Source organism: Thamnophis sirtalis, unplaced genomic scaffold (assembly GCF_051295495.1).
Source record: "Thamnophis sirtalis isolate CommonGarterSnake01/CBP01778 unplaced genomic scaffold, rThaSir2_p1.2 scaffold_15, whole genome shotgun sequence".
In the NCBI taxonomy this organism is placed as follows: domain Eukaryota; kingdom Metazoa; phylum Chordata; class Lepidosauria; order Squamata; family Natricidae; genus Thamnophis; species Thamnophis sirtalis.
This window is the reverse complement of record NW_028261395.1, coordinates 41,932,764-41,946,644: the sequence shown is the minus strand read 5'-3', so window position 1 is coordinate 41,946,644 and position 13,881 is coordinate 41,932,764. Positions and strand designations below refer to the sequence as shown.

Here is a 13,881-nt window from a genome sequence, read left to right as displayed (position 1 = left end):
CACGTACCCCGAGAGACATTTGAAGCCCGGCCTGGCTCAGCAGGGGCCCAAATGGGGCCTTTGGCTGGCACCTGAGGCGTTTGGTGCCTGCCCTTCATCAAGGGAACGAGCCCCACCTGTGGGCACCTGAGGGGAGGGGGCAATAGGCTTGGGATGGAGTGGCTTTTGGGTTCCTGGGGGGCTGGGGATTATGGGGGGGTGTAGTCCAAAGCTCTCAGGAAGGCTGAAGCCAGCGTTGAGGTCTGGACAACTCATATGACGGTCAATCGTCCAGTCAGACAGGTGTTGAGACCGCATCGCTACCATTTTTGTCAAAACGATATAGGTGAAAACTTAAATCATTCCAATCTCAAACCAGGACCTAACAGGGATTCAGGGTTATCCTGTGGTTAAGACGGGCAGCCAAGAAATCGAAGCGACGAACCGAGAGATAAAATTAAGGTAGCGTCCGAGGATGCAGGCAATTTCAAGCAGGGTCTGTGTATATACACACACACAAACAGGCGTGGAAAATGAGGGTGTTTGGGTCTGATAAATAAATAAAAAAATAATTAAACCCCCTGATTATTTTAAACTGCTATTTGGGAAGGGGGAGGAGGGAGGGCCTGCACTGGCCCTTATAACGCCTCTCCTTCCTGCACTGTGGGGAAATGGGCAGTTTTTAAAATATATCTAAATAAATGACGTTAAAATTAAAATGCTGCAGATTGCAAGGTCCTTGAGGGGGGATCTCCCTCCCTCCCCCCCATCTCATTTTATACATCCACAGGCATTTGACATTTCAACCAAGGGGCAGCCTAAAATACACCCCCCCCATCCCTGTTTATCATTTGCAGTTTTTATTAGTTAATATTAAATAAAAAGCAATTTGTAAGGGAAAAAGGAGGGGAAGTGTAGAAAAGGAAGGAAAAAAAGGTGTTGACTTTCAACACTCCATTTCTAAATACTAGGACTCTAACCATCCTGGAGATTTTTTTCATGCTCTTATTATTATCAGATCTGCAATTATAATTTTCAGGGTACATGAGATTATAATTTTCTGAACATGCTAATTATTTTCAGGATATCTGAGATTATAATTTTCAGAATATCTGAGCTTATTTTCAGAATATCTGATTATAATTTTCAGAATATCTGAGATTATTTTCTGAACATATTTTCAGAATATACGATTGTAATTTTCAAAATATCAATTATTTTCAGAATATGAGATTATTTTCAGAATATCTGATTATAATTTTCAGAATATCTGAGAATGTAATTTTCAGAATGTGAGTATTAGTTTCAGAACATGAGATAATTATTTTCAGATCTATTATAATTTTCAGAATATCTGAGGTTATTTTCAGAATATCTGAGATTATAATTAGCAAATTCTAATTATTTTCAGAATATCTGAGATTATAATTTTCAGAAATCTGAGATTATTTTCAGAAATCTGAGATTATTTTCTGAACATATTTTCAGAATACCTGAGATTATAATTTTCAAAGTATCAATTATTTTCAGAATGAGATTATTTTCAGAATATCTGAGATTATAATTTTCAGAATATCTGCCATCTGAAAATCATCCATCATCCCTGCGGAAACCCTCTTACCTTGCTGCCCGTTTGCTTCTCCACGGTGGACAAAATGGGTGTTGGATGTGCAAAAGAGCCTCTTTCGCCTGTGATCTCCAGTTTTTACACCCCCTTTAACACCCCCCACATATACAAAGAAAAGGCAAAACGGGGAGGTAGTGTAGCTCGGTTTTTATTTATGTCCACAAATATTTCAAAAAAATTACAAAATACTCAAATGGAGAGAACACAGAATTCACAACTCCTGGTTTTTTTTTCTTCTTTTTCTATATCCTGCTTTACACTGTGTTATCCCATGGCAAACTACTCATATATATACACTAAACCTCAAGATATATATAAACGTAGTTGTCAGAAGGGAGAGCTTGAATAAAGGACAACACTGAACAAGAGACGGGTTGGTGTGAAATAAAACGAACAAACAAAAATAATTGCCCACTCCAAACTAGGAGAGTGGGCAATCAGAATGAGAGAAATGTGTTGTGAAAACAAAAAAAACAAACAGAAAAAGTTCTGCAGAAATGTTAATCCACAAAAGGAAAAAAAAAATCGACTGCAACAGAGGAAGGCGATTGCTAAGATTGGGAAGAAGTTAACACTGCGAGTTAAAAGGTTTTTCCCGCCCTGGAATGATTCAAAATATTTAAATTGGAAAACTGGAGGGGGGAAAAATGGAAGGGTGGGTGGGAGTTCAACGGGATGGTACCTTTGACTTGAGAATTGCAACTTCTGTTGTCCGCGGTTTCCCAAAAGGGGATCTACATTTAAGGCAGATTCCCCCAAAGACTCGAGGTTTACCTGTTGAAATTAGATTTCACTTTTCTCTTTGCACGAACGGAGACGGAAGAAAGATTTTCACAATTATTGGGAGCTGTTCTGCTTTTTTTTTTTTTTAGTGTTTTCCACTCCAGAAGAATGAATTAACTTTTCAAGGTTCCTTCAACTTCTTTTTAGCTTGTCTTGCTAGTCGGTGGGAAAAATACATATATTTTTTTTTCTTTTTTGCATCCGAGTTGCAAAAAAAAAAAAAAAAATTAAAATAAAACGCTTTCCCTGCTTCTCAATCCCATTTTCTTCCCCCCCCCCCGTGCCCCCCAAAGGCTGGATTCAACCGTTTGTATCTTTTGAGGTAAGGCAAGGCAGAAGCATCAGTTCACCAAGGTGGATTGAGGTTTAATTCCAGGAGGGGTGAGACCCACCCCAAAAGACCCACCCCCAGGAGCCAAGCCAAATCTATCCTGTGAAACAGAGATGCCGGTCGGTGGTAGGATTTTTTTTAAAAAAAAAAACCCTTTAGGGCGAAAGGGATGATGGGCAGGCTGGAAAGTGCTCAGGAGGGGGGATTTTGAAGGATGGAGAGGCCTATCCTGAGAAAACAGGTGGGTTTATTTTTTTTAAAATGTCCTTTGCGCCAGAAATCTTGGCTCCCCCCCCCAAAAAAATAAGAGGGGGGGGGGACGAGACACGGTGCAGCAAAGGCTTTTGATAGGAGGGGAAGTGGTAACGAGACGCACGTTTCGTATCGGCCTCCCAAATTTAAAAGCTTGTCTGACGTAACCGTGGGAAAGGTTAGGATTCACAGTGCGATTCCAGCCAACGGCCAGGTAGCTTAGCTGGACGCTGGCGTTAATATTCTCTTAACCAAACAGGGCAAGTTCCTGAGTGTTGCAAAATTCTGATTTATTCCTCTTCCCAACACGGGAGGAGAGAGCCTGCCTGAACCACCGTGGGTGACTTAAAATTATATTTGCAGCCAGCCTAGAAAAAAAAAACCCTGCATTTTGCATAACTGGTTTGAAAGCCTACTGCTCTGCCAACCCATTTTAGCTTCTCTCAAAATGATTTGAGATTGAAATTTATGGGCTGGATGAAAAGACCCACATGCCCCCAACTAAGAAAAGGTAGGGTTTACGGCCAAAAAAACTTTCAATGTTCCTACACTTTTGGGATTTTTTAAAAAAACAACAACAATAAAATCAGGAAAAGGAGGGTGTATGTAAAGAGGCACCTGGGGATGAGGTGAAGTATCCATGAATTGGAAACAAGGTGTGACTTCCTGTTCAAACAACTGCTTTGTAACACAACCAGCTACTGAAGGAAGAGCGTGGAACGAAAGTAATTAAATAAAGAACGTTGCACATTTAACGTGTGTGCAAAAAAAAATGTGTTTTTTTAATATTATCCCTGCCACTCCTTTTAAATGCTTGCACGCCGACCAGCCGTTCTGAAATTATTGACTTTATGGTACTCCCTTTCCCTGAATCGAAGGGTCGCTTATATATATATATATATATATTCCTCTTATCTGTTTAAAAAATCAAGTCTATATTCTTGTGAACACCAGGTTTAAGAAGTAGATGATTTTATGAGGAAGAGGAAGGAGTCGGGGCTGGGAGAAGAGGCAAAAAATAATAATAATAATAATATTAATAATCAGGAATTCATGAAATTATAATCATCTTTTTTAAAACCCCTAACCCCTCCCCCAAAAAGTTATTTACAGACTTAAAAAGCCATGCTTGCAAAGCTCTTTTTAAAATTATGAAGTTTGCCTACAATGTATTAAAATAAAAGTAGATTTTTTTTTCTTTTTTTTAAAAATTCTATTATAGCACTTGGATTTTTTTTTTCAGAGGTTGTAAAAGCCACTATTTGCGATTCTCGGAGGTTTATTTTTTTTTTAAGTATATATATATAAATTGAATATACTTTTTTTTTTTTAATGCACAGTGGCCTGCGTTAAGAGGTTGTGAACCTGAAACTAGCACCTACTCAAAATGAAAAATAATACAAAAAAAAATAAGAATAAAACCAACAGCCAAAACATAACCAAACCAAATGTCCCAAGATTGCTCGAGGAAATTAATTTGGATTAATTTCTCTCCGGCTCTGTTTCGTTTTTTCCTCTTCTTCCTCCCATTCCAAAAACCAACAAACAAAGAAAGGCCTTTTGACAGGTTTAGTTAGTCATGCAAGGAAATTCCTGGACTGCTCTGGAAGAAATCTTTCCTACAAATGAATGCTATATAGAACATATGCACCAATTTCACGTCTCGTGAGGTCTGGCTTTTCGGGCGAAACGCGTGGGGCCGAGGGGGGGAGACGGGACGGGGGAACTGCTGTGTGTTTCCCGTGTGTGAAGAGAGAGAAGAACGTTCTCTCCGGAAGAGAAAATTTTTGCTTTTCCAGCAGTTCTCGAGATTCAAACACATTCCACTGCTCCCCCGAGGCCTAGGAACTTGAGTAGTCAGCGTCACAAATAAATAAGGTATTACAACTGCTTGTCGCCCTCTTTCTTCAGGCGGCTGGAAAAAAAAAGAAAAAGAAGAAGCGGGAAGTGAAAAGCAAGGAGGAGGAGGGGGGGGCTTAGGGGGAAGCCTCTTTTAGAAGCGGCCGTTTGGGGGGGGGGGGTGTCCAGAATGTGTCCACTTACCTGTAATAGTCTTCCTGGCTGGGAAGATGCCCCCCGTGGATGTGGGGGTGACCGTGAAGCCATTGCTGTTCCATGGCGAGTCGTTGAAGCTCTGCCGACTGGGCGTGCATAGCTTGTAACTGATGGGCCGCTGACATGGGAGGAGGGATGGCGCCAGGGAGATCCCGTGGGTAGTGGGCACCTGGGAGAAAAGAGGCACAGGCACCTCCAGAGGCGAACAGGGCATGGATTATTCCCGCCCGCCCGCCCACCACCCCACTGGGGTCCTTCCACGTCCCACCAATGGACGTATCAAAGGCACCGAATTGGCCTTATGGGGGAAACACATCTAAATAGGGCCATCGTCCATCCCCCGTCCCCAACTCACCAAAGACGGGATGCCGCAGCATTTCATGCTCGTGAGACGGCTGTCCTAGCAACGGGTTGGGGATGGTTCCGGGAGGGTAAGGGAAGCGTGCCAAGTGCGGTCCAGCGGCTAAAGGGTCCACAAGGGGGTGAACGGGTCCGGCTGAGCCTGCAGAAGGGAGTGGGAAGGAGAAAGAGGGGGAGGGGAGGGAGGGATGAACACCTGTTCAAAAGGTAAAGGTTCCCCTTGCATGTATGTGCTAGTCGTTCCCAACTCTAGCGCCCCCCCCCCCCCCCGGAATCTCCGCTACTGGTTCTGGTGAACGGGTCCGAACCGACCTGATACCAGCTCTGCGCATCAGATCTCGGATTGACTATTTCCACAAGGGTTGCCACCAACATCTTAACTCGTTAACTACTGTTCTTTCTCTCCCCTGATGCACCCCAATCCAGGCCACCTCCCTGTGTCCACACCTCCTTAGGGGCTTCTGTGCGCCTCCTAGGGGTTCCTTCTCTCAAACAGGACACCTGGCAGGACCACGATTTGTGTTGTGGCCCGCCAGGGGAGCTGGTACCAGAGTCGGAAAGTGAGGAGGATTGGGGGTGGGGGGGTGGGGAAAGATGGGCCAGTCCTGGAGTCTGGGGAAGGCTCGGACGAGGGCTCTGTGTCGGAGGCAGAGAGGGGGCCAGAGCCGTATGCCAGTTATCAGCTGCCTTCAGAGTCAGACATCAGTCAGGCAGAAGAACAGCTGGAGCCTGTTCCCAAGTGAGAGTGGCCAGAGAGAGAGAACAGCTAAAGAACAGGGGTCAACTTGGGAGTAAGGCCACAGGTGGATGATAATGGCCCCTCCTAGAGGAAATAAAAGAGGAGCGAAGGGAGAGTGGAGTTTGCAGGAGACCATTAGTTCGCTTCATTGGTTCGTGACTCTCTGAGACTTCTTGCCAAGTTCTGCAGAGATCGGCCTGGCAGCTCTCCAAGCCAGTTAAGGTCTGTGACCGTAAATCTTCCCTCGAAAGACTTTGTTGGATGTGAAAGAGCAGAATCCACAGTCAATTAATAAAAGGGGTTTTTGTCGGGACCAGGAGTCTGTTTCCTCAGTCAGAACAATTTGATTAAACGACCCTAGTCCTCTTTCAACCCGATTATCGGCCTGCAGGTTCAACCACCCCTTCCCTCCTGGTGCGGAGAGAGCTGCCAACGCAGAACGGTAAGCCACATGTGGAGGCTATCAACCACGAACGTGGCCTGGCTGAAGCCATCTTGGCGCTTCAGTGTTGCCACACTGGCGCCAAGGAATAGGCGGCGGGAAGGGATTAGAGATAGCTGGGGTTGTGTAGTCCAAATGGAATACTTTCTCTTGGGAACCAAAGACGTTCTCACACCTGGCCAGAGGAAGGAGGAGTGATGTTACCGGTCACCATTAGACAGCGCCAGGATTGACTGGACCATGGGGACTGATGGTTCGGGGTGGAGAGAAAAACTTTTACTTTTAATCAGCTGAAAACTGCGGGAACCTTCAGAGTTGGTTTTCACCAGGTATGTGCCAATATATTTCCAATAAAGCTATCCTTTGAGGAATCGAATTGCCTTGCTTGAAATGGATCTACCCCGTTTCCCCAAAAATTAGCCCTCCCCGGATAATAAGCCCATCGGGCTTTTGAGCGCATGCGCTAAAAAAAGCCCTCCCTGAAAATATTGCAACACAGCAGCAGCCATGAGGTGACCACGCTCACCGCTTCCTACAACTCAAAAATAATAGGACCTCCCCGAAAATAAGGCCAAGACTTTAATTCGGGGGTCAAAAGAAAATAAGACCCTGTTTTATTTTTGGGGAAACACGGTAATCCTCTGTATTTTAGGCAGCCTCTTATCGCCTTTCCAAATTCCCTGCTTGGAAAAAAATTACTTATTACTTGGAACCCATAGATGTCAAAAGCACCCAGCAAAACTTAATGCCCCAAACTGACAGACTGAAGGTTTCCCTCGCATATATGTGCTAGTTGTTCCCGAATCTAGGAGGCAGTGCTCATCTCCATTTCGAAGCCGAAGAGCCAGCGCTGCCCGAAGACGTCTCCATGGTCATGTGGCCGGCATGACTCAACGCCCGAAGGGGCACGGAACGCTGTTTCCCTTCCCTCCAAAGGTGGTTCCTATTTTTCTACTTGCATTTTTTTAATGTGCTTTCAAACTGCTCGGTTGGCAGAAGCTGGGACAAGTCACGGGAGCTCACTCCGTTAGGCGGCGCTGGGGATTCGAACAGCGAGTAAAATGAAGGCTCTGCAATGAGCTCAACAGCAGAGGAGGCCACAGAGATATCTTGGGGAGCATCCTTGGCAAAAAACAGGGGACCAACCTCGTGGTTCGGCCTACAGACCTGAGGCATTTTGGAGTTTATATGTTGGGCCAGGAGGGGAATCTAGTTGTTAAAGATGGATTTAAATAGGAAGGGGAGATGCTACAGCTAGGACAGTGTTTCTCAACCTTGGCTGGCTGGGGAATTCTGGGAATTGAAGTCCAGACATCTTCAAGTTGACAAGGTTGAGAAACACTGAGCTAGGAGAATGTCTCCTGGAATGGTTCCTGAGAAGCAAAATCTGAAAGGGATTCCCTTAATGGGTGGTACTCGATTTACGGCCACAATTGAGCCACCCAAAAGCCCTCAGTGAGTTTTGCCTCGTTTTACGAACTTTCTTGCTGCAGTTGTTAAGGGGAATCACTGCAGTTGCTAAGTTGGTAGCACAATTGCTAAGCAAATCCAGCTTCTCCATCTACAGTGCCTGTCAGAAGGAGATCGCAAGAGGGGATCGTGTGACTCCGGGGCACTGCGCCCGTCATAAATATGAGCCAGTTGCCAAGCGGCTGGACTCTGATCACGTGGCCATGGGGATGCTGTGTGAATGACGGCTCTGTTTTTTTCAATGCCGTTGTTAACTCTGAAAGTCGAGGAGGAAGTGCGCCAGTCTCAAGCTGCGAGAGGCCTGGCAACCCAATTCAATCCCGATGCGCCAGTTCTGTGCCCATCCGAGGATACCTCCTGGCCCACTCAGCAAAGGGATGATGGAGATCGCTAGGGCCTCACCTTGATGTAGTGGGTCCTGTTGGTGGAGATGCAGATGTGAATGGATGTGGGAATGTTGGTGGTGGTGGGGCGTCACGTTGAACATCTGGAGCCGGGCCAAGGGATCGTTGGTGAGGGACGCCATCCGCTCGGCGTGGATCCTCTCGGCAGCCAGTCTGTCCGGGTAGCTCATTTCGGGCCGTAACTGCGGGCCGGCTAAAGCGAGTCTCTCCCTCTCCAGAGGGTTAAGCCCAGGGTGGAAAGAAGCGAAGGGGTGAGGGCCTGCGGTCGGGGGGAGGGTGAGGGCCCCGTGACGGGCAAAGTGCTCCATGGGGTTGGTGGCCGGGTGAAGGGCGTCCAGTTCGGGAGGCTTCACCTCGAAACCCGGCTTCATCCTTTCCCGCAGTTCCCGCTCCCTGATCTCCCGTTCCCGCAGCTCCCGTTCCCGCAGCTCCCGCTCCCGGAGGGTGGGGTCCACGTTGTAGAGGCCCGGCATGTGGTAGGCCAAGAGCGGGTCGCCGGGATTGAGGGGAACGAAGAAAGGGTGGTTCCGGTTGGTGGGGGACATGACGTGGGGACGCGCATACTCGCTCAGCGTCCGTAGGGCCGGGGTGTCCGGACCGATGTAAGGGGGCACAGCTGCGATGGTAGTGGGGGGCGGTTCGAAAGACGGCCTCATGTGTGCTGGGCCGCTCAGCTGAGATTCTCCGAGACGACTGTCGTGGGAGGAACTGGACGCTTTCTGTGGGAGAAAAGAGAGAGAGTCTCAGGGCAAATTCCAAAGAAAACCCCAGCCCAAAAGTTTCCTACTCTCCCAATTCTTCCATGGGAGATTTCGACTGCGAGCAACTAACATGATTAAAGGCATGGAGACAACAAGATATGGAGAATAGTTGCAGGAATTGGGTATGTCTAAAGGTAAAGGTTCCCCTCGCACATATGTGCCAGTCGTTCCCGACTCTAGGGGGCAGTGCTCATCTCCGTTTCAAAGCCGAAGAGCCAGCGCTGTCCAAAGATGTCTCCGTAGTCATGTGGCCAGCATGACACAACTCCCGAAGGAGCATCAAAGGCTGTCACATTCCCACCAAAGGTGGTCCCTATATTTCTACTTGCATTTTTTAAACATGCTTTCGAACTGCTAGGTTGGCAGAAGCTGGGACAAGTGACGGGAGCTCAGTCCGTTATGCGGCGCTGGGGATTCGAACCTCCAAACTGCCGACCTTTCTGATCGACAAGCTCAGCCACTGAGCCCCCGCGTCCCCTTGGGTACGTCTAGTCTGGACCAAAAAAGGACTAGGGGAAACATGAACATGATAGCAGTCTTCCAATATTTAAGGGGGGGGGGGGTGTCAACCTACTTTCCAAAGAAGGAAGGAGAAGAAACAACGGATGGAAACTAAGCAAGGAGAGAAGCAACTTAGAACTAAGGAGAAACTTCCTAACAGTGAGGACAATTAACAAGTGAGCACTTTGGAAATTGTGGGTCTCTCTTCCTTTTGGGGTCCGATCCAGTCCCCGCTCCGCCCCACTTTCGCAGACAAGACAAAAACTTACCGCCACCCTCTCGGCCTCCCTCTCGCGCTCCCGTTCTCGTTCCCTCTCCTTCTCCTTCTCTTTTTCCCGTTCCCTCTCTTCTCTCGCTTTCTGCTCCGCTTCCCGCTTGGCTCTCTCGATTGCCTCTTCTCGCTTCTTCGCCAGCTTGGAGCCGGCCAGCGGCATGAAGTACAGGTCCGTCCTGGCGCAGGAATTGTAGCCGCGGTCCAGGTGCTTGTAGAACCTGCAAGGACGGATGGGGGAGGGCAGGACGAGAAACTTAAAAACAATTGGCGCAGAAAAAAAAAAGCAGCGGGATCCTGGGCATTAAAGACAGATTGTCACAATCTCTTTAAACAAACCGTAGCAGGAATGCACAAAACTCAGAAATGCGGATCTAAGATAAGGAAATTAGCTTTGTTCTCCTAATTTGGAAATCAAGCTTCGGAGGAATCCTTGTTTGAACCAAGGATGCCTTCTGCAAGCTACATTTTTATTCTGACAAAAAAATTATTCTTACGTGTCTTTATTTTTATCCCTTTCCTTGTTCTAAGCATTGTTATATACACACAAGACTACTATAGTCCTTACTAGAGGTTTAGAACTAAACTACCTGTTCTGATCTCAGCTTCCCCAGCAGCACGAAGCCGAGCCCTCGTCCCGATAAACCTCTTTTATTTAGTTTACAGTGAATTCCTCTCCAGCAAATTCTTTTCTCTCCCGCAGTCTTTCAAGATAGTGCACAATTATTGACCTTTAACAGGCTTGGAGAGTGGCCAGGCCGATATCTTTCAGACGCCACAATACTTGGCAAGGATGCAGGAATGAACTAATTGTCTCCTGCAAACTCCACTCCCCTTTTGCTCCTCTTTTATTCCCTCTGGGAGGGGCCATTCACCATCTACCTGTGACCTTACTCCCAAGTCGACCCCTGTTCTTTAGCTGTTCCCTTCGCTTGGCAGCTCTGCGCTGCGCTTGCGCATACTGGGAACCGGCTCCAGCTGTTCTTCTGCCTCACTGATGTCTGACTCTGAAGGCAGCTGATAACTGTCAGACGGCCCTGGCCCCCTCTCTGCCTCCGACACAGAGCCCTCATCCGAGCCTTCCCCAGACTCCAGGATTGGCCCATCTTCCTCCCCAACCTCCTCACTCTCCGAATCTGCTGCCAGCTCCGCTGGCCGGCCACAACAGTGATACACTAAGCCACATTTCATTTCCTGAGTACCCCACAAAAAGGCTGCCTTCACAACCATCTGTCCCACAAGCCTGCCAAAAACTCTCTCTTCCAGCTAAGCAGAAGGGCCAGGTGGGAATGAATTGAAATTTTTTGGGGGGGTTGGGTTTCCACCTTTCCAAGAAATAATCACGAGATCGTCCCGCTCACCTAGCTGATTGACTGGCGTGGCTTGGTGTGTCCACCACCGTGGGTTCTGGCGAGGGGCTCCGGGTTGGCGGAGGTGGGCTCTCGGGCTCCTCAACCTCGTCGGGCGCCTCCTCCTTAATCTGGATGGAGGGGACGGTGCAAGGGGTCACCACGGGGACGTTTCCGCTGCAGGCCGCTGAGCTGGGCACAGCCCCCTGGCTCGGGGCGCTTGGCACAGATGGCGGCGTGGAAGTCGACGGGCAGGAGGGAGGTGTGGCGGGAGGCGGCCCCCCAGGAACAAAGGGGTGCTGGGCGAAAGAAGGCTGGGGAGGAGCCGGGTGGCTCTGGGTGAGGACTGGGGGCTGGGCGGGGGACGGCTGTAGGGGTTGGCTCTGGGGCATCAGCTGCAGGGGAGGGGGGTGCGCTGAGGGCGGGTGGTGGGTCGAGAGGGAGCTGAGCGGCTTCAGCGCAGGGGGCGGGGGCAGGTTGGAGTTCATGGAGAACGGCGAAGGGCCCGAGAGGTGCTTGTGGGAGGGTAGCGTGGGGAGAGGCGGGATGGGCGTGGTGGGAGGGGGCTTGATGTGGGGCATGGCCATGGGGGCAGGGGGCAGGGGCTGCTCCCGGGGACACTGGGAAGACAGAGGGGACGAGGAGGGCACTTGGACCTGCAGGGCAGGGTGGGCCGGGGGAGGCAGGGGACCCTGAGACTGTGAAGAGGAGGCTGGCAAGGCCTGGGGCGGGAGGGCGAAGGGCTGCAGGGGGGCCGGGTGGGGCAAGAGGGGCTGAGCTTGCAGGCTGTGCGGGAGGGCCTGTATCTGGCCATGGAGGGACGGCTGAGGGTGCGGCGGGGGGAGGCTCTGGGGCTGGCCGGAGGCCCCGGCGAGTGGCTGCAGCGGCGGGTGAGGAGGGGAAGGCAGCCTGGGCGGATGCAACGAAGGGCCCTGCTGGATGTGCGAATGAGGGAGGCTGGGGGCCAGAGGCTGGCTGGAGGGCTGCGCTCCTGAAGGGGACATGTGCGGGACGACGGCGGAAGAGGGGATGCTGGAGCCGGCCGGCAAGGAGGGCAGCTGTGCTGGGAGGGGCCCCGGAGGCTGAGCCGGGCCGTTGGCGGCCTGGAGAGACGGCTGCTGCTGGGCCGAGGAATCCGAGTCGCTCTCGTTATCCTGCGGGCTGGAGATGCTGGGCGAGGTGCTGCGGTTGTCCTGGTCAATGTCTTTGGGGTCGCTGCTGCCCTCGTCGTTCACGCTGCGGCTGTCGGAGCTCTCCCCTTCGCCCTCTGAGGGAGAGTTCGGCCGGCTGATCTCCTGCAGAGGAAGAAGCGGGAGAAGGAGGGGAGGACATGCCAGGAGTTTAGATCCTCCAGAAAACTGCCATGGAGGCGGAGGGGAGCAACCCCAAGCCAGACGGGCATCTGAGCATCTCACGGCTTCCATCAGATCATGCCACCCCTGGAGGACAAGCCAACCACCCTGGTGCCCTTCGGAAGACCACCGTGGGGCCGGATCTGAAACCCAAGGCCTCCCCTAACTCTGGTTTCAAGATGGGCTTCCACCCACCCACCCAACCTAGCGCCAGCGGCTTCTTCTCCAAGGAACTCACCTGGGTTTTGGTTTTCTTGGCATTGATGCGGTCAGGCTCCTCGCTGTCGGACGCCGCCTTTTCTCGCTGCCTCTTGGAGCTCTTGAGAGGAGAAGAAGCCTCTTCTTTAATCTTCTGTCACGGAAGAGGGGGAAAAAAGCAACATGGTTTAAAGGGAAGGATCATGGCTAGTGGCCTCCTAAAGGCTTCACACTCGGGGCCAAATAACACAAAGGGATTTCCTGAAGTGGCGGAAGGAACAAGGAGCGGAGAGATGGACGGAGATGGGAGGCTTCAAGTGAAGCACCACCACTGATGGGTTGAGAGGTTGGTTTTCCAACAGGCTTCCCCATTGGAAGGTTGGCGGATGGAACACAGAGTGGAGATGGAGGGCTTCAAGTGAAGCACCACCACTGACGAGTTGAGAGGTTGGCTTTCCAACAGGCTTCCCCATTGGAAGGTTGGAGGATGGAACACGGAGCGGAGAGATGGAAGCTTCAAGTGAAGCACCACCATTGATGGGTTGAGAGATTGGCTTTCCAACAGGCTTCCCCATTGGAAGGTCGGTGGATGGAACACAGAGCGGAGAGATGGACACAGATGGGAGGCTTCAAGTGAAGCATCACCACTGATAGGTTGAGAGGTTGGCTTTCCAACAGGCTTCCCCATTGGAAGGTCAGCAGATAAAACACGGAGCGGAGAGATGGACGGAGATGGGAGGCTTCAAGTGAAGCACCACCATTGATGGGTTGAGAGATTGGCTTTCCAACAGGCTTCCCCAATGGAAGGTCAGCAGAGGGGAAGAAGGGGAGAATGTCTGACCTAGCTGTGGGGTGTTCCTCCTCCTTCTGTAGTTTTCCATTGGGGTTTCTTTCATGTGGCTTCAGGCTTGACACAACTTGGAGCTGAAGGGGGGTGGGGGAGTTGTAACTAAAACAAACTAATCCACTCCTGGGTCAAGGACATCCTAACTGCCAACTGGCTGGAG

General features: G+C 49.9%; 1 protein-coding gene across 6 annotated transcripts in view; it reads right to left on the bottom strand.

The window, feature by feature from the left end:
* Nucleotides 1-1,738: 1,738 nt before the first annotated feature.
* The window catches only part of RERE (arginine-glutamic acid dipeptide repeats), a 275,789-nt gene continuing 263,646 nt past the window's right edge, over nucleotides 1,739-13,881 (bottom strand). For 4 of the 6 annotated variants that reach the window (XM_087702075.1, XM_087702077.1, XM_087702076.1 and 1 more), the window contains 7 exons: nucleotides 12,915-13,028; nucleotides 11,337-12,619; nucleotides 9,974-10,196; nucleotides 8,441-9,161; nucleotides 5,383-5,529; nucleotides 5,016-5,220; nucleotides 1,739-4,887 (listed from right to left, as the gene is read on the bottom strand). In XM_087702075.1, the coding sequence (XP_087558201.1) occupies nucleotides 4,854-4,887; nucleotides 5,016-5,220; nucleotides 5,383-5,529; nucleotides 8,441-9,161; nucleotides 9,974-10,196; nucleotides 11,337-12,619; nucleotides 12,915-13,028 (2,727 nt within the window). In that variant the 3' untranslated portion in view covers nucleotides 1,739-4,853. The remainder of the gene's footprint in view (nucleotides 4,888-5,015; nucleotides 5,221-5,382; nucleotides 5,530-8,440; nucleotides 9,162-9,973; nucleotides 10,197-11,336; nucleotides 12,620-12,914; nucleotides 13,029-13,881) is intronic. The other 2 variants (XM_087702078.1, XM_087702079.1) reach the window with 1 other exon arrangement.